The sequence below is a fragment of the Bos grunniens genome, chromosome 10, assembly GCF_055505025.1.
Source record: "Bos grunniens cultivar Pamir isolate PY7600 chromosome 10, Bosgru_T2T1.0, whole genome shotgun sequence".
NCBI lineage: Eukaryota > Metazoa > Chordata > Mammalia > Artiodactyla > Bovidae > Bos > Bos grunniens.
In genome coordinates, this window is record NC_141174.1 from 86,630,870 (window position 1) to 86,654,170 (window position 23,301).

The 23,301-nt window shown below is 43.1% G+C and overlaps 1 protein-coding gene and 1 long non-coding RNA gene across 7 annotated transcripts in view; one reads left to right on the forward strand and one right to left on the reverse strand.

Annotated features, from left to right (window-relative positions):
• The window catches only part of ANP32A (acidic nuclear phosphoprotein 32 family member A), a 38,828-nt gene extending 32,441 nt beyond the window's left edge, over nt 1–6,387 (forward strand). For all 3 annotated transcript variants that reach the window (XR_015135329.1, XM_086322807.1, XM_086322808.1), the window contains exons 4-7: nt 1,072–1,270; nt 2,654–2,751; nt 4,897–4,960; nt 5,161–6,387. Coding sequence is in view for 2 of the 3 variants with exons in the window: in XM_086322807.1 (XP_086178933.1) it covers nt 1,072–1,270; nt 2,654–2,751; nt 4,897–4,960; nt 5,161–5,222 (423 nt within the window). In the remaining variant the exon portion in view is untranslated. The remainder of the gene's footprint in view (nt 1–1,071; nt 1,271–2,653; nt 2,752–4,896; nt 4,961–5,160) is intronic.
• A 3,123-nt stretch (nt 6,388–9,510) lies between these two features.
• The window catches only part of LOC147365272 (uncharacterized), a 35,477-nt gene continuing 21,686 nt past the window's right edge, over nt 9,511–23,301 (reverse strand). For 3 of the 4 annotated variants that reach the window (XR_015135334.1, XR_015135331.1, XR_015135332.1), the window contains exon 3: nt 9,511–9,650. This is a non-coding gene — a long non-coding RNA (uncharacterized LOC147365272). Of the gene's footprint in view, nt 9,651–20,890; nt 21,027–23,301 lie in introns of those variants that run through there. The other variant, XR_015135335.1, reaches the window with a different exon arrangement.

The window sequence follows — 23,301 nt, forward strand, 5'->3', positions numbered from 1 at the left end:
AGACTGTGTACACACGCGTGCACACACACAGTGTTCCTTTGGCCTAGAATACTCGTGTTTGTGTGATTTCTTCCCTGGTTATCAGTGTGATTATTGTGTTTCTCTCACCCCTGACAGTGGGGAACCGCCTTTGGTTGGGAGAGGCGGGCCTCACCCACCCAGCCCACAGCCCAGACTTCCTCTCTACCCTTCACCTTCTGCTAAAAATGACCAATCTCAAGAGAATGACCTTGTTCCTGACATTGACCTTGAGGGACAGTAGCTTTAATCACCAGTTAGGCCTGGCCCCACTGGAACAGGGACTTGGCCTGAGGTGGGATACCTCCTCCTGGAAGATGAGGGAACTGGAAAGATGTAGCAATTTCTTGCTAGCTGTGTGACCCTTTCACTTCCTGGGCCTCAGAATCCAGCTGCCAACAAGTGTAACATGGACTAGAGCCCGTCAGTTAAACCCATTGGTATTAAGTACTGTGGACAAAATCTGGATCCTTCATTGGTTTTTCTCTTGTCCTTTTTGACAGGCAGTATTGCAGAGTGTAAGAACACAGGTCTGAAGTTGGACTGCCTGATCAAAACCCAGTTCTCTGCCCTCTGCTTCCTCTTCTGTAAAATGAACTAATAATTATTTCTGCTTTATCAGTCTGTTGAGGATAAACTGAGTTAATACAAAGTGCAGTATTAATTGCCATTATTATTATTCCCAGAAGGAGGTAGTTTGCATTCCTGTGGCCTTTTCAGTTCCTCTCTGGCTCCTTAGACACAGGGCAGGCTCCAGAGCTCTTGGCTTATGCACCAAGAAAACCCCGGGTTAATTTCAAACTTGTCAGTGTTATGGCAGAGGCTTTAATTGCAGAATAGAAGTGTTGGCATTGGGTGAGGCTTTGAAGATCCTCAGATCCAACCGCCCATCTTTCACATGGATGAACAGGAGGCTCCCCAGCCAGGGGTGACACAGCCAAGCGCAGCCAAACCAGGGTTTGCCCCTCACCTGTGAGTTCTGCGTGCTGTCTCACGTCACCCCCACCGGTCTCCTCATCCTGCTCACTGTCTGACTTCGCTGTTTCCTTGCAGAAAAAGTTAGAAAACCTCAAGAGCTTAGACCTTTTCAATTGTGAGGTGACCAACCTAAACGACTACCGAGAAAACGTGTTCAAGCTCCTTCCGCAGCTCACGTATCTTGATGGCTACGACAGGGACGACAAGGAGGCCCCCGACTCAGATGCCGAGGGCTACGTGGAGGGCCTGGACGACGACGAAGAGGACGAGGATGGTGGGTGGCGCCAGTGAGAGGCCAGGCCGGGTTTTACGGGGGGCAGACTGGGCGTCGCTGGTCCCTGAGAGCTGTCGACCTCTTTCTAGAGCTATGGAGGGGGGCAGGCCGTCTGCTTTGTTTACTGTGTAGACAAACAGTGGTCTGTCTCATTGGTTGACACCCCTAAATAAAAGGACCTGAGCCCAGAGAGACACCCGAGGTTCTCCAACTGCATGGTAGCTCCTTAGAAACCATCTGAGGGACATCCCTGGTCAGGGAACTAAGATCCCACATGCCTTGCAGCCAAAAAGCCAAAACAAAACAGAAAAGATGTGACAGATTAAAAGACTTTAAAATTGGTCCACATCAAAAAAAAAAAAACATCTGAATCCTCCTTTCAGTTTTTTCCCTTTTCCAGAGTCCTCCCCAAAATGAGATCCTACGATGTCTCACTAGGATTTGCTTACAGGGAGGAGATGAGCAGATAGAGGAAGGTGGGGCAAGGCGTGAGGGTCCCCTCTTTTCATTTAGGGTCCGGTGGTGGAGATGAGGTCATGGCTGGAGAGACTGTGGGGCCCCCTGGTGGCTGCCACCCATAGGACCACGTGGCAGGACCTGGGGGTTGAGGACTCAGGAGCCCCAGGGATCTTGGAAGCAGAGGAGGTTGTAGGTAGCACAGTGGGCTCCCTAGTGGCACAGTGAGGACTCAGGGACTTGCAGGAAGGAGAGAAGGAAAAGGAAGGGGGACCTCCCGTCTCATCTCCTCTCCACACTGCCAGCTCAGTGCCACTTCTGTGCAGGGCTTTGTGGCCGAACTGGAGGGTTGAGACTTTGCCTGAATATTTCACAGATGAGAGTGCTTATCCCTTCTTAGGTGGGAATATTTTACTAGGTATTCAGACATCCAGTTGTTTCATCTTGTGCTGGGACAGAAAAGTCTTAGGACTAAAATCCTGAGACTGGGCTTCTGAGCCCAGCTCTGTAACTGACTCCTTGTGTGATCTTGAACAAGTCACTTCTCCCCTCTGGGACTCGTAGAGTTTGGCTCAATGCTCTCTCTGAATGAGTTGACTTCTTGGCTTTCCTGGGCCCTGTAACTTGGCTCCCTGAGCTGGCATTTCTCTGCCATCTTAGCCTCCATGTGGGATCTTTCCTTTTCAGAATCCTTGGGAAGAGGGCTTACCTTTGAGGTCATTCTAGGATGCTTATTTTTTGGATGACTTCAGGGTGTGTTCAGTCACATTAAAGCATCCAGGCTGTGAGCTGGGTGGGTGTGGGAGTCGTGGCCCCTACATCAAGGAGTGCATCTCCTGCGCTAGGCCCAGCGACCTGGGGCCTGTACTGTGGGAAAGAGGGGTCAGCTCACCACACCCTTGTTCTTGTCCCCATTTCTGCTCGCAGAGGAAGAGTATGATGAAGATGCTCAGGTAGTGGAAGACGAGGAGGACGAGGAGGAGGAGGAGGAAGGGGAAGAGGAGGACGTGAGTGGAGAGGAAGAGGTAAGAGGCTGGGTTGGGCTGGGGGACCATGTCTTGGAGCCCCCCTTACTTGCTTTGCTGCGTCTGAATCAGTCCCACTAACTGCCTGACTGATCGGCCTTAGCAGCCAGGAGCCCTGAGTGTGTATTGAATCATTTTAGGGCCTGTTACTGGGCTGATTTGGGAAAGGCAAGCCTTGCAGTCAGCCCTGGAAAAGAAAGAAGGGGTTCTGGAGGCCAGTAAGGAGGGGACTCTTCTGCTGGGACAGCCTGGCATTTGTTTCCATGTAAGAATCAGTTCTTATAGAATCCACATCCCCATTTCCACCTTTTTGCGTTTGTGTGTTAATTTAGATACTCAGCACTTACAGTATGCTGGGGAAAAATCAAGGACTGCCTTGGACTGGTGGGTAATAGGATAAGACACTGCTGGATTCCACATCAGAGGGTGGCAAGGGTCCCCCACACGGCGGATAAAGTGCCGTTATCCTGACACGCTGGCTGGCATTCTTATTTAGCGAGGTCTGGGATGTGTCTGTGACACGGTGCATCCCGTTTCTACCACTTGCTAGCTGTGTGTCCCTGGGCAAGTTGCTTGACCTTCTGAGCCCGTTTCTTTATAGGTGTCATTTTATAGCTGGGTTGTAAATAGGGAGCAACTCACTGGATTGTTAAGAGGATAAAATAATTTGTAAGTAAAATCCCTAAGGACAGGGAGTGTTTGACCACTTACTATTTTAGGCTTTCACACCCTTCAAGGTCCTGGCTCTGTGTGCCTGGTTTTGTACTTGGATGGATGTTCTGAGTCTTTCTAGAGCAGAGTCATTTTCTCTGACTTTTCAGCTTTCTAAATCTGACTGCAAAAGTTAGATGGAGAGAGGTTTAAAATGGTGACAGCACGGACAAGGTACCTGCCTTCTCCCATAACTTCCTGTCTCTCCGCATCAAGGGAATGGACACCTATTGGCCACACAGGCCCTCTCAGGTGGGACCTCCTGGCTGGTCCCTCATGCTGGGGAGAGGCAGCTCAGGGTCAGAGAAAAGCTGGTGACGTAGGCTTGGTTCCCCCCGAGAGGTGCTGCCGGGTGTCTGTCCTGCCCAGGTGTAGGCTGCTGAGTTCACTGCTAAAGAATATTATGTATTTTAAAAATAGAGACAGCAAAACAGCACACCGCCCCCGCGCCCCGCCCCCCAGGACAGGGCAATAAGGCATTTTGGCTAATGGACTTGCTCTTCCTGTCACAGGAGCCTCCAGAATGCAGAGGGTTTCTGTTTTGGGATTGGGTAGTGGTGGAGTGTTTTTTGGTTTTTTTTTTCCTTCTTCTTCTGTAATCTCATTAACCATGTGCAGATTACACACACACACACACACACACACACACACACACACAGTCTTAGCAAACAGACTGATTAAGGAACTATTTGGTGACATTATGAAAGGATATTCCCTTGACAAAAAGAAGTCTATTGCCAAGTTCTTTTTAAACAATGGGTTGCCTGGTGCCTCAGGAACAGTATCATGCAGATTCAACTAGCCTGGACCCCCAGGAGCAGCATAAAGTGTGGTCCTGGGTTGAGGGTGAATTCACACCCCTTGTTGAATCTCAAGGAGCTGGAAGTGATTTTCTTTGAGGCGGGGAAGAGGGGAGGATATTGCATTTTCCCTCTCCTCCGAGTGATCCAAGTTTGCAAGAAGTGAAGGGGCTGGGTAGGGTAAGGCTGGACTCACCCACGGAATCTGGATTGGGGTTTTCCCGTGAACCAAAACTAGATTGAGGGCAGATGAAAGTCCGGCCTGCTTCATGTGATGGAGAGTCGCTGGGGGAACTCACTGCTCTGGGAGGGCACGCTGCAGAGCTGCCTGAGTTACAAGGACTTCAGGTCAGTAATTCTTAACCTGGGCGCAGAATCCACCCCAACTCCCGGCTCTTGCAGGTACTGTGTGTGATATGGGTATTTCCTGGAAAAGAGGTTCAAAGCTTTCTACAGAGGCATAAAGGTGGTCCTGGATATAAAAGAACCTCTGCTTTCGATTCACCTGACCAAGCCTTGGGGCTGCTGAGAGGCTGGCCCTCACCTTTCTGAGCTCAGCATCAGGGAAAGTGGCTTCTTCCCCATGTCCCGAGGCCCGGGCGTTCCTAAAATCCAATGTCATCTTCTCTTCTAGGAGGATGAGGAAGGTTATAACGACGGGGAAGTAGACGATGAGGAAGATGAAGAGGAGCTTGGTGGTATGGCAGCCTTTTTACTCTCCGAGGGTAGCAGGCTGACCCCTTCGGTCATGGTAGATTGCTGGGCCCTGAGGACCAGGCCTCAGTTTGCCAGGGGCAGCAGAGCGTCCTAGACTTGGGCTCCCTGCTTTCCTGGTGGGTGGACGGAGTCAGAGGTGAGATCCATGTCTAACCTGAATGCCTTTTCCTTACTCTTCCAGAAGAAGAAAGGGGTCAGAAGCGAAAACGAGAACCTGAAGATGAGGGAGAAGACGATGACTAAGTGGAATAACCTATTTTGAAAAATTCCTATTGTGATTTGACTGTTTTTACCCGTACCCCCCCAAATCCCGCCCCCTGAAACTTATTTTTTTCTGATTGTAACGTTGCTGTGGGAACGAGAGGGGAAAAGTGTACTGGGGGTTGTGGGGGGAGGGAGGGTGGGAGGGGGTGGAATAAAATACTATTTTTACTGCCACTCTTTATTTTTTTCCCCTAATTTTTCTTTGTGTCTGGTTCTGTCCCTGTAAATGCAATAGCTGAGTACACACACGTGAACGTTTGTTCCTTACCCTCAGAGAGGACAATTTGGAGATCTCTGACATTTCCTGATACTTCCCAAGTCTCTTGAGTTGATTGGAAGGCCAGGGCTGGCCTCAGTTTGGTTTCTCAAAGCCCAGGAGGGCTGAGCACCAGCCGCGTCTTACCTCTTGTTCCGGATCCCATGATTTTCACGTTTCTTGGGCCTGCTAGAGGCAGCAAGCGCCTTGGCTTGTAAATAGCAACCTAAAGGCGAATCTTGGCCCTGGTCTGGGGACCTTCCCTGTCTTCCATCCCCTTTCTCTCTTCCCAGACGGTGGTGGGCTTTGCTCTCCTGAGAAGACTCTGATGTCACTCTTGAGTGATGAGCCAGAGAGCTGGAAACAGCAGGCTTCAGAGTTTAGGAGTAAAATGGATTCAGTAATTCTAATTAAAAGAGAAGAAGCAAACCCTCAAACTTCAACCTCTTTCAAAGATATAAAAAAACAAAACTCTCCCTATCTTGTTGTGTAAAATATTAGAACACTTTGTTTTACAAAATGACAGGAGAACTCTTCTGCGCGTCCTGCTCGGCCTAGACCATTTTTACAGACCTAGGCACGGGACACACTGCTGCATGTCGGCTGGGTTTTTTTTTCATACACCCGAGCACGGAAAAACTTAACGCAAAATTGTATTTTCTTACCTAGTGGAGATCTGAAGTGACTGCAAATTCCTAGTGAATGTACAGGCTCGCTTTCCTGTCCCTCTTCTGGATTGCTTTCCAAGTGACGCGTGACTTCCTAGCCCATGTTTCATCTGTATAAAAGAACATCTGCACCGGTTTTCCTCCCCCTCAGAAGAGCCAAACTTTTGAGTTTTATGTCTGTTTGTCATTGATAAATTTCAATAAATCTTTTTATACAATTGTTTTTGGGGTGGCTTCTTTTGAGTCCAACATGCCATTGGTGATGCCATCTAGATAACCTGCTGGGGGGCGGGGGTGGGGGGCAGGAAGCTTCACGTTGGTTACCTGATAAAATAGTTTTTCTTAGAAGATCTGTAACCTGATGAAGTTTGGCTACTCTGGGTCTCAACTCAAGACTTGGTGTGCAGTCTTCATTAAAGACTGGATTTGGGCAGGGAAGTGGTGGGGGATGGGAGTTTAAAAAGATAAAGACATAAAAAGGTTTATTAAACACCAAAAAGCTGGCCTTGGGACCTTTATTTTTAGTATATTTTATTGTTTTGTTGTTCAGACCGTAAAAAGAATACAGGAAAACCAAAGGAATGTACAAAACAAATCTGTACCTTTTTCATTTAGCGTTAAGTATGATAGTTTCTCCCTCTAAAGAGGCTTTAAAAGCATATACCTGAAATGGCTATGTAGTAGTCTATTAATTTACTTAATTCTAACCAAATGGTAAGATACTCAGGTTATTTTCAACTTAACCACTAGACATTGCGTTACACTCTTTATGGATTTGATAGTCCAAATGCTTAGGAGTCATTGTACCAAAAATAGACGTTTATAAGTCTCATGTGCAAGGTTCTGTGTTTTCCAAAAAGATCATCCCACATACTGTGGTAGTTGATACATATACACAGAAATTCATTCTCAGCCATAAGAGCTTGAACCTCACAGCAAGCCCTAGATCCTATGTGATTCCAGCAGAAAGGTGCTTCTCAGGAGACACTGACCCACCCTGCCTCTGGGTGGTGCCCAGATATCTCCTGCCCCCTTCTTTGGAGCAGATGGACGTTTTCTGGCTCCAGGTGTAGGTTGGGGAGGTGGCCCCCAGAGGCCCGGTGCTGTGCCTGGCATCAGGACTGTGAGAATGGCCAGGTGTGCCCTGCCTCACAGAGCTGGGAAAGGAACGTGGGAGTGGAGTGAAATGCAGAGACGCTGGTCTCAGGTTTTCTGATACTGACTCCTATGAGGGCTTTTAACAATCAGTTAATCACATAGATTGGAAATAAATTGTAGAATGATGGTGGGTGGGTTGATGCCGATGAGATCCAGGGAGGAAAAACCTGTCTGTCAGTCATTAAGCAGTCACATCAGCCCTTGAGATAAGGTCTCACTGTGCCCATTTTACTAATGAGGAAAACAGGTCCAGTGACTTGGAGGTATGAAGAACAGGAGGCAGGGTGAAACCTAGGTCTCTTTGGGCTATTTCCATTTCACCAAACTTAGTCATGTATGGCAAGTAGAAGAGGAAGCTCAACCAGAGGGAGGGAAGCAGTAAGCTAAGCTCCTCATTGAGCTCTTGCTGGATACCTGGTATTGCATCTCATTGACCTGATTGAATCCTCACAGCCATCTTAGATAGGTGCCATAATCCTTGTTATACGGGTGGCTCAGAGAGTGACAGGCCCAAGGTCATGCAGTCAGATAAAAGCAGCATCAAGAATAAACCAGGGATCTGTGGTTCCAGCCCCAGCCCTCTTAGCAGGTGGTGGTGGTTTAGTCGCTAAGTCGTGTCCGACTATCACGACCCCCATGGACTATAGCCCTCCAGTCTCCTATGTCCTTGGAATTCTCCAGGCAAGAATACTGGAGTGGGTTGCCATTTCCTTTGCCAGAGGATCTTTCCCACCCAGAAATCGAACCCCAGTCTCCTGCATTGCAGGCATTCTTTATGACTGAGCTACAAGGGAATCCCTCTTAGCAGGTGGCTCAGTGGTAAAGAATCCTGCCAGTGCAGAAGATCCCTGGGTCAGGAAGAAACGGAAATTTATTTCCTTGAAGGAGGAAATGGCAACTTTCCCCTGAAGGAGGAAATGATATACTTTCCCAGCTGTGGACAGAAGACCCTGGCTGGCTACAGTCCAGGGATTCATAAAGAGTTGGACCCAACTTAGCATGCACACACACACCAGAGTACCTCCAGCCTCCTCCCCCAAGCTGCAACCAGCTGTGTGGGAGTTACCCACACAGTTACCACTCCTCACCCTTGGTGCCAGGTTTCCCCACCAGGTCTAGCAAATGCCACAGGATGGACCCTTGAGACAGAAGGGCCGTTAGAAATCACCTAGTCCTCAACCAACCCTCTGATTTGATGAAAGAAGAAACCAACCCAGGAAAGGTAAGTGATGTGCCCAAGGTCATCCTGCAAGATAGTGGCAGAGCCCAAACTCCCATTCCTGGGCTTCTGAAGAGCCATGTCTCTCACAGCTACATCCTGTGGTTGCAGGGAAGCCAGCTGTCATGAGATCTAGGATGTACATGGTGTAATGTCTTCCAGAACACAGCCAAGTCTTGGGGGGACAGGATGTAGTGAGTGCATGACACATCTGTTTTCTGTGACTTTGGAGTTCACCTGTGTGTTTCAATATTCACAGTGGGTTTGCCTTCCTGGTAGTGTCTGAGAGGTTGATCATCCTAGAAAAGGGTGTGAATTTCTTGATGGAGAGAGCAATGTGATGATTCTTGATCATGAGTTCCTTCTTTGTGTAATGTGCTGTATCTACTGCCTCCCTCAATCCTCATACAGATTTCAGACAAAACCAAGGCTTAGAGAGGTGAAACAGCTAGCCTCAAACTTGTCTTTCTGATACAAGAGACCTTGTTCTCATGTACTACATCGAAAGAGCCAGGCAGATGAGGGAAGAGGGGATAAGCAGTTCAGTTTGTCTCATTTGCTGACTTGCAAAGGCTGTTTTTATCCTCATTCAGAAACTCATTGTTCTTGGTTGGAAAGATTCCCACAGTGGGTCCCTAATAAGCAGCTTTGGACAATGGCAGCCCTGAGTCCCGGGACCAGCCCTTGAACAGGCCCCTGTGGCCGGCTGGACCAGGGGTGAGCGGGGCCAAGGACTGGAGATGGTGAGACAGATGAGGGCAGGTCTGAGGCTTCATCTGCCTGACTGAGGCCCTCAAGGTAGCCACAAATATGCCAGCAAAAGGAAAGACCAGAGACAGATTCAAACCTGACAGGGCTTCTGTGGACTGCTAACGGTCTGATTGTTGAGGCTGATGCAGGGGACATCATGGAGTTGCCCACCAAACATCAGCTGCTATTGGTTAAGGGACCAAGAAAAGGACTCACACGGATACGGGCCACTCCCATTCCTGAAGTTCAGATGGGGCTGACCCTCACTTCTGTGATTCCTGGGATGCGCAAGCGACCCTGTCCTGGTCAGTCAGCATATTCCAAACTTTGACCATAGTGACTGGTCCGAGGAGAGCCTAGAAACCAAATTGGTTAAATGAGGCTTGGTCCTTGGGATCTGGAAAATTGAGAAGCCTGCTACCAGGGGTACTGGGCTGGGAGGATGGAGGGACATCTCTTGGAGAGAGACTCTAGATGTGTCCATTTTGGCCTGAGAGAGTCCTGATGAATTCAGACAAGTGAAGATACCGACATACCGGCACACATAGAACTTATTGTTTGCTGGACTTTGTACCTTATTTTGCTCGTTTCTCAGAATAATCCTGATGGTCATCGTTATCCCCATTTCAAAGACTGAACACCTATAAGTACTTGATAAATATTAGCTGCTCTGTGCCAATCAGCCTGGTGTTTCCCAAATTTCCCTAGAAAGGATCCTCAGGGCTTGACAGACTGCCAGGTGTCACCCCTGGGAATTCTGGTCCAGGAGCTCTGGACCAGGGCCCAGGAATCTGTGTTTTAACAAGTGCCCTGAGGATTCTCAGCATCAAGGACATTTGGGAAATGCATTCGACTCAATCCCCACCACAGCCTACCGAGAAAAGATATTACAGACATTTTTATTTCAAGTTGCGGCAAGCAAGGCTCAAGAGAGGTTAGGTAACCTGCCCAAGCTGACACAGGTGGCGAGTGACCGAGCTGGGGTTTGAACCTGGATCTACCTGACTTTCACACTCCTTGTGGAAAGGGGATGATAACAACTGCCTGTATGTTTCACAGGTCATGAAAGACTCAAATGATGGAAAGAATGTCACAAAGTGGAAAGTGAAAACCACTACCCAGAGAGAGAAGTGGTGATTTATGAAAAAGAAACCCAAGTAACAAGAGAAAAACAAAAGACCTCAAAGTGAAATTTGCTCAGTCATGTCCAACTCTTTGCAACCCCATGGAATTCTCCAGGCCAGAATACTGGAGTGGGTAGCCTTTCCCTTCTCCAGGAGATCTTCCCAACCCAGGGATTGAACCCAGGTATCCCACATTGAGGGCAGATTCTTTACCAACTGAGCCACTAGGGAAGCCCAAGAATACTGGAGTGAGTAGTCTATACATTCTCCAGTGGATCTTCCTGACCCAGAAATCAAACTGGGGTCTCCTGCATTGCAGGCGGATTCTTTACCAACTGAGCTATCAGGAAAGCCCTAAACCACTTGGTAACTGAGATGACCTACATGGAAGTTTTTTCCTCCCTTTTAAAATTTGCATATAATAAAATTCGCTCTTTGTGTCAACCACCAGATAGACTAGATTTTAGTTTATAGATCTTAGTTGTAAAAAGAAATGGATCAACTCTCTGGGAATGTCTTAAGTCTTGCTGATGGACTTCTGAAAGTGTTACAAGTCTTGGCTGTGACTCAGAGGAGACTGGACTCACGTCCTAGCTCTGAGACTAACAATTTGGGTGACTGTGGACAAGTCACCTTTATGTCTTGTAAGAAGAGTGACATGGGCCGTGCATCTTCTGACAGCCTTAGTTGATAGTTTGTTACATTCTTTCCCTCTCTGCCCTGAGGCTCCAGTTTAGGCTTTGTTGAATGTGAAGTTTAGGAAAGGTATTCCTGGTAAGAACTCTGGGATAACAAAAGGGTTAAATGTGGGAGAAGCAGTCTTTCTGCTGAGGTAGGAGCTCTTTGATGAGAAACTAGCAAAATGACTTTGAGGTCCCAACCTATAGATAGCCCAGTCTTTACACACCCACTATTGCCTGGGTCGTCCAGCTGGCCCAATAACGAAACAGAGAGAAAACCAGTCTGAACTGAGCACTCACCAGGTACCCAGAGCTTGACACAGATGCTCTCATTTCATTCTCGCAGCAGAATCTGCTTTGAGATACTTATGATTCTTTTCACTTTCCAGATGAAGACACTGAGGTTCAGAGACACTATGTCATTTGCTCAAGGTTACACAGCCCAGGAAGGCATGAGCTGGTATCAGAACCCATGGCTTCCTGGCCTGAAGGATGGAGGTGTTTCCTCACTTCTCAGATCCTGAGAAGCCTACACCAAATGGCAGAGAGATTCATCTTCTGCAAATCTTGGTTTGACTAATTTCACAACATTTCTCAAGAATCTAGCTCTCAGAACCAGTGCGCTCCTCCCACTCATCTCTGTGGTTCTCCAGACTTCTAAGTTTGTGACAAAAATCAGCCTCTCCGTGGTCCGTGGAAATAGATGTCTTAAAACAAAAGTGATCAGAACCTCAGGAACAAGGAGGATGGATGGCTACCTCTGGAGAGAGTGACACTACATGTTTTGAAGGATAAATAGCAACCTCTTCTGGAACTTCCCTGGTGATCTAGTAATTAAGACTTTGTGTTTCCAATGCAGGGGGCTTGGGTTCAATCCCTGGTCAGGAAACTAGGATTCCACATGCCCCATGGCCAATGACAAAAACAAGCGAACAACAACTGCCCCCCTCCCCCAACAACGCTTTCTAATGCTTGAAAAATAGGAAGAGATAGCATGGCTGATGGTACCATCCTGAGCTAGAGCTGGGAGGCCTGTATGATCAGGGTAGAGCCACCTTTCTGGAGTGGGTATCCTCCCAGAAGTGTCCGGAGACACAGAGCATGTCTGTGTGCTGATAGAACTGGTCCAGAGGAGAGGGAGGCACTTAAGATGGAGAAGAAACAGAATCTGGGAGAAAATCAGAGGCCTGGGGTCCTGTAATAGAGGCTTAGTCTTCAGTACAGGAAAGGACACTTCTTCCTTTGTGACAGAAGAGAAGGGAGAAGTGATAGGTAAAGTTAGGTGGATAGCTTTGGCGGAGGAGACATCTGCTTTTGAGGGAAATGTGAGGCAAGGTCACCAGTGGGAGCAGAAAGGAGCAGAATGGCTGTTGAGGTTTGAGGAGAGGCAAGAAGGTATGAAATGTTGTTCTAAAGGGTGGGAAAACCACCACCTCTGGAAAGCCTGTTGTTACCTGCAACAGATGACCGTAGCTTTAAAGTGGGACCTGTCAGCATGGCTCAGCTGCTTAGTGCAGGCATCAAGGTTGTAGACAGTTGGATTTAACTAGCCAGATGAGTATAATGCATAGAGTGTGGGGGCAAGGAAGATGGGGTGTTTAGAAAGTTGTAAGAACGGACCATGCATTCTAAGTTGGCTAAAGAGAGAAGTGAGTCATGACAGAGTGATAAAGCAGGAGATGGTTGGTAGACTGGACAATGGCTGGAACTGAATGACTGTTGGGATGGGAGTACCATGGTAGGTTACCAAGTGGACTTAACTGATGTTTATAGAGAATTCTGTCCAAAAGCAGCAGGATACACATTCTTTTCAAGTGCACATGAAACATTTTCTGTGATAGATCACATGCTGGATCACAAAACAAGCATTTGTAAATGTAAGAAACTTGAAATCATATTAAGCATCTTTTCCATCCACAGTGCGATGAGGCTAGAAACCAACTACAAGAAAAAACTGAAAAAAAAAAGTGGATGCTAAAAAATAGGCTACTAAACAACTAATGGATCACTGAATAAATCAAAGAGGAAATAAAAAATAATCTAAAGACACAAAAATGAAAGCATGATGATCCAAAACCTACAGGACTCGGCAAGAGCAGTTTGAAGAGGAAACTTTATAGCAATACAAGCTTACCTCAGGGAAAAGGAAAAATCTCAAATAACTGCCTAACTTTACATCTAAAGCAACTAGAGAAAGAAGAAACAAAACCTAAAGTTAGTACAAAGGAAGAAATCATATGATTAGATTAGAGCAGAAACAAATGAAATAGATGCTAAAAAAAAAAAAAAAACTATAGAAAAGATCAATGAAACTAAAAGCTGCTTCTTTGAAAAAGTAAAAATTGATAAGCCTTTAGCTAGACTCATCAATAAAAAAAACAGAATCAATAAAATGAGAAGTTAAAAGGAAGTTCCAATTGATAACACAGAAATACAAAGAATCATAAAAGTCTACTATGAATAGCTATATGTCAACAAAATGAACAACCTAGAGGAAATGGACAATCTTTAGAAGAACGGACACTGGGTATAATGGAGAAGGAAATGGCAACCCACTCCAATATTCTTGCCTGGAGAATTCCATGGACAGAGGAGGCTGGGGTCCATGGGGTCATAAAGAGTCAGACATGACTGGGTGACTTAACACACACTGGGTATAAATTTCAACTAAAAAAATTAGAACAATAAATAAATATTGAACTTTGGCTAAGGATATGCATGCTGGAGTATTTAGAGGTGAAAGGCACTGATTTCTGAAACTTAATTTTAAATGCATAAAAAAAATAAAATGGATTGATGGATACGTGATTAAGTGAATAAGCAAAATGTTAATGCTAGACGTTAAATGGAAAATATGTGAGTGATTATTGTACAATTTTTTCAGGTTGTATGTACGAAAAAATTCAGGATGAAATAATGATGTAGAAGACAACATGCAAAAACAAAGATATTATATAATTAAGATTATGAATGACTTTAAAAAATTTATTTATTTTTATTCCTTGGTTTTGCAGCACGGCCATATGAGATTTTAGTTCCCTGACCAAGGATTGAACTCACATCCCTTGCATTGGAAGCATGGAGTCTTAACCACTAGACCACCAGGGAAGTCCCCATGAATGCCTTTTTAAAATCACCTAAAATATTAAATGGTGTTTTATATTCAATTTAAATACTTGTAACATTATTCTTTTTTTTTTTTTTTTTTTTTTGCTGTCTGGGGAGGCCTTACAAATAGCTGTGAAAAGAAGAGAAGTGAAAAGCAAAGGAGAAAAGGAAAGATATAAGCATCTGAATGCAGAGTTCCAAAGAATAGCAAGAAGAGATAAGAAAGCCTTCCTCAGTGATCAATGCAAAGAAATAGAGGAAAACAACAGAATGGGAAAGACTAAAGATCTCTTCAAGAAAATTCGAGATACCAAGGGAATATTTCATGCAAAGATGGGCTCGATAAAGGACAGAAATGGTATGGACCTAACAGAAGCAGAAGATATCAAGAAGAGGTGGCAAGAATACACAGAAGAACTGTACAAAAAAGATCTTCACTACCCAGATAATCACGATGGTGTGATCACTGACCTAGAGCCAGACATCCTGGAATGTAAAGTCAAGTGGGCCTTAGAAAGCATCACTACGAACAAAGCTAGTGGAAGTGACGGAATTCCAGTGGAGCTATTTCAAATCCTGAAAGATGATGCTGTGAAAGTGCTGCACTCAATATGCCAGCAAATTTGGAAAACGCAGCAGTGGCCCCAGGACTGGAAAAGGTCAGTTTTCATTCCAATCCCAAGGAAAGGCAATGCCAAAGAATGCTCTAACTACCGCACAATTGCACTCATCTCACATGCTTAGTAAAGTAATGCTCCAAATTCTCCAAGCCAGGCTTCAGCAATATGTGAACCGTGAACCTTCTGATGTTCAAGCTGGTTTTAGAAAAGGCAGAGGAACCAGAGATCAAATTGCCAACATCCGCTGGATCATGGAAAAAGCAAGAGAGTTCCAGAAAAACATCTACTTCTGCTTTATTGACTATGCCAAAGCCTTTGACTGTGTGGATCACAAGAAACTGTGGAAAATTCTGAAAGAGATGGGAATACCAGACCACCTGACTTGCGTCTTGAGAAATCTGTATGCAGGTCAGGAAGCAACAGTTAGAACTGGACATGGAACAACAGACTGGTTCCAAATAGGAAAAGGAGTACGTCAAGGCTGTATATTGTCACCCTGCTTATTTAACTTATATGCAGAGTACATCATGAGAAACACTGGACTGGAAGAAACACAAGCTGGAATCAAGATTGCCGGGAGAAATATCAATAACCTCAGATATGCAGATCACACCACGCTTATGGCAGAAAGTGAAGAGGAACTAAAAAGCCTCTTGATGAAAGTGAAAGTGGAGAGTGAAAAAGTTGGCTTAAAGCTCAACATTCAGAAAACGAAGATCATGGCATCTGGTCCCATCACTTCATGGGAAATAGATGGGGAAACAGTGGAAACAGTGTCAGACTTTATTTTGGGGGGCTCCAAAATCACTGCAGATGGTGACTGCAGCCATGAAATTCAAAGATACTTACTCCTTGGAAGGAAAGTTATGTCCAACCTAGATAGCATACTCAAAAGCAGAGACATTACTTTGACAACAAAGGTTCGTCTAGTCAAGGCTATGGTTTTTCCTGTGGTTATGTATGGATGTGAGAGTTGGACTGTGAAGAAGGCTGAGCACAGAAGAATTGATGCTTTTGAACTGTGGTGTTGGAGAAGACTCTTGAGAGTCCCTTGGACTGCAAGGAGATCAGCCCTGGGATTTCTTTGGAAGGAATGATGCTAAAGCTGAAACTCCAGTACTTTGGCCACCTCATGTGAAGAGTTGACTCATTGGAAAAGACTCTGAAGCTAGGAGGGATTGGGGGCAGGAGGAGAAGGGGACGACAGAGGATGAGATGGCTGGATGGCATCACTGACTCGATGGACATGAGTCTGAGTGAACTCTGGGAGTTGGTGATGGACAGGGAGGCCTGGTGTGCTGTGATTCATGGGGTCGCAAAGAGTCAGACATGACTGAGCGACTGAACTGAACTGAACTGAACATTATTCTTGTGTTACCAAATTTTGAAAACAAACTTATTTTAGAAATTTTGAAATAGAAAAGTAGAAACCAAATTTTTAAAATCTGTAAACCTGTGACCCTCAGAGAATCGCTTAGTGACATATTAGTATATTTTTTTCTTTACTAATAATATCTTGAACATTTTCTTATTAGTGAATATTCTCAAAACCATGATTTTTAGATAGTATATTCCATTGTATGTATGTACTATATAAAATGTAAAACCACTCTCAATTGTTCAACATTGTCTTGTTTCCCAAGTTTTTCAATTGCAAACAAAGCTGGGGTGAACAGTACTGGGTATAGATCTTTGACTACATTTTGATATTTCTTCAGATGGATTCCTTGAAGTTGGGTTACTAGGTCAAAAGTTAGAAACATTTTTCACAATTAATACTGGCAAATTTACATACTCCAACAGGGTACAAGACCACTTTTTTCATGTAATTTAGTTACCTTTGGATACATATTTTTTTAGTTTTTTTTTTTTTTTTTTTTTTGCCAATTTCATAGGAGGAAGATTGTACCTTATTATAGTTTTAATCTATATTCCTTTGAATGCTACTAAACAGTTATTTTCCCAAATTCAAATAGTGATTTGTATTCCTTTTTTTGAATTATGTATCCACATCTATTTCCCTGTCATTCTGGGGGAATTTTACTATTTTAATTATTGATTTACTAAAACTTTAAAAAATATTTATATTAAAACTTCTTGTAAAATGACTGTTATTCCATGCTTCACATGTTTGCTACAGATATTTTCCCTAGCTCATTACTTCTCTTTTTTTAACTGAATGTTTTAGTTTGAGACACTTGTATATTTGGGTTTCCCAGCTTGCACTGGTGGTGAAGAACCTGCCTATCCATGCAGGAGACATAAGAGACAGGGGTTCAATCCCTGGGTCAGGAAGAACCCCTGGAGGAAAGCATGGCAATCCACTCCAGTATTCTCACCTGGAGAATCCCACGGACAGAGGAGACTGGTGGGCTACTGTCCATAGGGTCGCAAAGAGTCAGACATGACTGAAGTGCACTGAGCATTCACACACTTGTATATTTACATGTAGTTGTAAGAAATAATGCAGAGAAATTCTGTACACCCATCACCCAGTTCCAATGGTAAGATCTTACAAAATTACAGTAAAATATCATACCCAGGATATGAACATTGACACAGTCAATATACAGAACATCACCACAAAGATCCCTCATGTTGGCTTTTTATAGCCACACTTTTCTCCAGCCCCCAGTCCCTCATTAACCCCTGGCACAATGATTGTGTTCTACATTTCTATAATTTTGTCTTTTAGGAATTTTGTATAAGTAGAATCATGTAATATGTAAATGTTTGAGATTGTCTAATTTAACTCAGCACAGTTCTCTGCAGACTCACCCCAGTTGTATCAATAGCTCCCTCCTTTTCATTGCTGGGTAGTATTTCATGATACACGTGTACCAGGGTTTAACTATTCCACCCATTCTAGGACATGGAGGGTTATTTCTAGTTTTTGGCTATTATGAATAAAGCTGTATAAGAATTCTTATATAGCTTTCTATGTAAACAGAAGTCTTCATTTCTCTGGGATAAATGCCCAGGGGTGCAATAACTAGATTGTATGGAAGCTGTGTGTTTAGTTTTCAAAGGAACGCTCTCTTTTCCAGAGAGGCCATACCATCTTACATTTCCACCAGAAATATGTAAATAATTGAGTTTCTCTTTATCCTTGGTAGTATTGGTGTTGTCATTTTTTTTGTTTTTTTCAGAAATTCTAATGGGTATGTATTATAAGAGTAGCTTATGGTGGGCTTCCCTGATAGCTCAGTTGGTAAAAAATCTGCCTGCAATGCAGCGATTTGATTCCTGGGTCAGGAAGATCCCCTGGAGAAGGAATAGGCTAGCCACTCCACTATTCTGGCCTGGAGAATTCCATGAACTGTATAGTCCATGGGGTCACAAAGAGTCGGACACAACTGAGCGACTTTCACTTCATCATGATGGATTTAATTTGCATTTCCCTTATGGTTAATGACATTCTATATGTCTATCTGCCGTCACTACATCCTCTTTGGTGAAATGTCACCTGATGCATTTTTTCTGTTTTCTCACTGGATACTTTCTTATTTCCTTTTCCTTTTTCCTGTTGAATTTTGAGAGCTCTTTATGCATACTAGTTACTAGCCTTTTGTCATATATGCGGACTTTGGTAGAGCACAAGTTTTTCACTTTGATGAAGGTCAATTAATCCTTTTATAGATGATGCCTTTGGTGTCAAGATTAAGAACTCTGGGTTTAGCCTTATGTCTGGAAAATTTTCTCCAATGTTTCTCTCTAAAAGTTTTATAGTTTTACATTTTACTTTTAAGTCCATGATCCATTTTGAATTAATTTTTACATAAACTGTGAGGCTAAGGTTGAGAGTTTGTTTTTAACCTATAGATGTCCAGTTGCTCCAGCACCATATTTTGAGAAGTCTATCTTTCCTCCAATGCTTTTGTACCTTTGTAAAAAATCATTTAGGTGTATATGTGGAGATCTATCTATTTCTGGATACTCTATTCTGTTGATCTAATGTTTATGCCTCTTTCAGTGCACACAGGCTTGATTAATGTAGCTATTTAATAAATCTTGAAAATTAAGTAGATTAATTCCTCCAGTTTTTTCCTTTTTTTTTTTTGGCCATGCCATGAGTAATGTGGGATCTTAGTTCCCTGACCAGGGATTGAACTCATGCCCCTGCACTGGAAGCATGGAGTCATAACCACTGGACTGCCAGGGCAGTCCCCCTCCCACTTTTTTCTCATTTAAAATTGTTTTAATTATTCTAGCTTTTTGGCCTTTTCATAGAAATTTTATAAAAAACCTTGCCTATGTCTACAAAAAAAAATCTTTGTGGGTTTTGATAGAAACTGCGTTAAACTTAGATATTAGTTTCAAAATGAGTGGCATCCTTACCATGCTGAACTTTCCAATCCATTCACACAATCTGTCTCTCCATTTATTTAAACTTTTTTTCTTTCACTAGGGTTTTGAGTTTCAGCATACAAGTCTTCTCATATTTTGCTAGATTTGCACTTAAGTATCTCATTTTTTGAACAATTTAAAATGGCATTTTAATTTCAGTGTTCACATGGTCATTGCTAGAATGAAAAATGAAAGTGCTAGTTGCTCAGTTCTGTCTGACTCTTTGCGACTCCATGGACTATAGCTTCCCAGGCTCCTCTTTCCACGGAATTCTCCAGGCAAGAATACTGCAGTGGGTAGCCATTCTCTTCTCCAGGGGATCTTCCCAACCCAGGGATCAAACCCACATCTCCTGCATAGCAGGCAGATTCTTTACCTTCTGAGCCACCAGGGAAGCCCATCAGATCAGATCAGATCAGATCAGTCGCTCAGTCGTGTCCGACTCTTTGCGACCCCATGAATCGCAGCACTCCAGGCCTCCCTGTCCATCACCAACTCCCGGAGTTCACTCAGACTCACGTCCATCGAGTCAGTGATGCCATCCAGCCATCTCATCCTCTGTCGTCCCCTCCTCCTCCTGCCCCCAATCCCTCCCAGCATCAGAGTCTTTTCCAATGAGTTAACTCTTCGCATGAGGTGGCCAAAGTACTGGAGTTTCAGCTTTAGCATCATTCCTTCCAAAGAAATCCCAGGGCTGATCTCCTTCAGAATGGACTGGTTGGATCTCCTTGCAGTCCAAGGGACTCTCAAGAGTCTTCTCCAACACCACAGTTCAAAAGCATCAATTCTTCTGTGCTCAGCCTTCTTCATAGTCCAACTCTCACATCCATACATGACCACAGGAAAAACCATAGCCCATATAGAGGTATAATTGATTTTACTATGTGGATCTTGTATACTATAACATTGATGAACTTACTTTTTAATTTTAGGAGGTTTTTTGGGGGTAGATTCCCTGAGGTTTTAGGCAGACATTCATGCCATTTGCTAATAGTGCCATTTTTGTTTGTTTCTTCCAATCATTATGCCTTTAATTTTCTTTTCCTGCCTTAATACTCTCACTAGAACTTCTGCATTATGTTGACTAAGAGTGATGGAAGTGGAAATACTTGCTGTGTTCCTGAAATCTGGGAGAAAGCATTCAGTCTTTCTCCAGTAAGTAAAATGTTAGCTGTAGATTTTCTGTATCGAGTTGAAGTTTCCTTCTCTTCCTTTTTTTCTAGGAGTCTTTATCAAGAATGGATGTTGAATTCTGTCAAATGCTTTTCCTGGAATAATTGATAGGACTGAGTGAGTGATTTTTCTCCTTTAGACTTTAAAGTGGATTATAGTAACTGATTTTCAAGTGTTGAATTAACCTTGCATCCTGGGAATAATATTCATTTTGCTGTAGTGTATGATTCTTTTTATACAATGCTGAATTCTATTTGCTAATATTTTGTTAAGGATTTTTACATGTATATTCATGATAAGAACTGATTTGTAGTTTTCTCTTTTTTTACTATTTTTATTTGGTTTTGGTATCAGGGAAATACTAGTTTAATATGTTATGAAAATTCTTTTTCTACCCTCTGGAAGAGATTGTGTAGAATTGGTGTCAATTCTTTAAATGTTTCATAGGCTTTTCCAGTGAAACCATCTGGGTCTGATGCTTTCATTTGGGGCGAGTTTTTAAGTTATGAATTCAGTTTCCTTAGTAGTTATAGGATCAGCTACTCAAGTTATCTGTTTCATCTTAAGTAAGTTGTGACAGTTTGTGTTTTGGGGGGAATTGGTCTTTTTCATCTAAGTTGTCAAATGTGTATAGAGTTGTTCTTAGTACTTCCTTATTTTCCTTTTGATCTCTGCAGGATCTGTGAAATGAAAATTCAATTTCATTCAATTTCATGAAACCTCAATTTCACTCCTGACATTGATAATTCAAGGCTTCTCTCATTTTTTGTCTTCCTAGTTTTGTAATTTTATTGATTTTTTTCAAAGAATCCGCTCTTTGTTTCATTGATTTTTTCTATTGTTTTTTCTGTTTTCAATTCTATTGATTTCTCTTCTTATCCTCATTATTTCCTTTCTTCTTCCATTATGTTCAAAGAAGAAAGTCTTTATGATATCAATCTTAAATTCATTGAGGCTTGTTTTATGGCCCAGGATACAGTCTATCATCATATACCAAGATAAATGTATACCAAGATGTACATGTACGAAGATATATTCTATTAGGGGGTGAAAAGAATGTTTAACTCTGCTGTTATTGGGTGGAATGTTCTAAAAATGTCAATGAGATCCTGTTGGTGGTTCTTTTCTTCTATATCCTTGCTGATTTTCTGTCTAGTTGTATCACTTGTTGAAAAAGGAATATTGACGTCTTCAGCTCTAAGTGTGGATTTGTTTATTTCTCCTCTCAGGCCTGGTACTTGTTACTACATATATTTTGCAGCTTTGTTGTTGGTGTATATATGTTCAGGACTGCTGTGCTTTCTTGGTAGATATGTCCTGTTATTACTATGTAATGTCCCTCTTTGTCCCTGGTAAAATTTTTTGCTCTAAGTTTGCTTTGATATTAATATAGCCACTCTTGCTTTCTTTTGATTGCTATTTGCATGGGAGTTATATTTTCTAAAGAGCCTCTTTAAAATGGGAAATAGATGATGAGAATTATAGTTAAATACTTTTAAAATGTAGACTAAACTTTTAGCTATACATAAAGAGAAGAATCCAAAGTGCAAAGACCAAGCAGCATTGCTGAATTCACTTACTTTATTCCCAGTGTGCTCTCTTGTGGGTGAACAAATCAATAAAAGAATAATGTATTCTAGTAACTTTGGTATGCCTAATTCAAAGCTGGCTTATACCAATCCTCCTAGAGCTTATGCCAAAGAACAGAACTATAATCAGAGGTTTTCTCCTAATTTGTATTTTCTGGGGACAATTCTCCCAGCCTCTTCCAGAATTTTGCTGGATTCCCCCAGGCCTCACATTCACAAAAGATCTTAGATACAGGATTTTAATATTTTTCCAAATGGAATGATATATATGACCACAGAGGCATGCCAACAAGACTGGAAAAGGTTTATCGAACACCTTTAAACTTGTGACCCATTAGTGGGCCCATACTGATGATTGTGTCCTGTGAAAAATATTTTTACAAATTCTGTATTTATCTTCTAATTAGCACAAGTATAGTAAATTTTGTTATGTCTGGTTTTTTGTATTAAAATTGCCAGTTTAAAAAATGTAGATATTTAAAATATGCTTTGATTTTTGTGGCCCCATTTTACTAGGAATCTAGGGGGAAAAATGACATTAACAAAGTTCTCTTTTGATGGTTCAGTGAGCCCTGAGTCCTTTGAGTATAGTATGCCCTGATCTAGGATGACTGGATTCGTATTAGCTGATTTTTTAGGCTTTTACCTAGAAAGAAACAGAACTCAAGTATTTTCCACTTGTGTTAGACCAACACTCTGAAAGAATCAACACTAGAAGGGTTGCTTTCTATCCATGAAACATACAGGGGGGATGCTGATCTACCAACTCAAATAAACCATTTAATATAACCAAAATGCATATCTTGTCCTTTATGTATGTAATTTGGAGAAGGAAATGGCAACCCACTCCAGTGTTCTTGCCTGGAGAATCCCAGGGACGGCAGAGCCTGATGGACTGCCGTCTATGGGGTTGCAGAGTCAGACACGACTGAAGTTACTTAGCAGCATGTATGTAATAGCAGGCAAGCTTCCCAAAGTAAATACAAATACAAAGTAGCCATCTTATCACCTTTTCTGAAAAGTCAAAATCTTTCTCAAAATCTGCTTAAAAACTGATGCCACAACTGTGAAATATAAATGCAAGCCAAAGACTAAGCCCCAGTCCTTTAAGATGGGGTTTGTTGGTGAATTTAGATACTAAAGGGCTTCCCTAGTGGCTCAGATGGTAAAGCGTCTGTCTACAATGCAGGAGACCCGGGTTCAATCCCTGGGTTGGGGAGATCCCCTGGAGAAGGAAATGGCAGCCCACTCCAGTATTCTTGCCTGGAAAATCCCATGGACCACAGAGCCTGGTAGGCTACCGTCCATGGGGTCGCAAAGAGTTGGATACACTGAGCGACTTCACTTCACTTTATATACTAAAAAA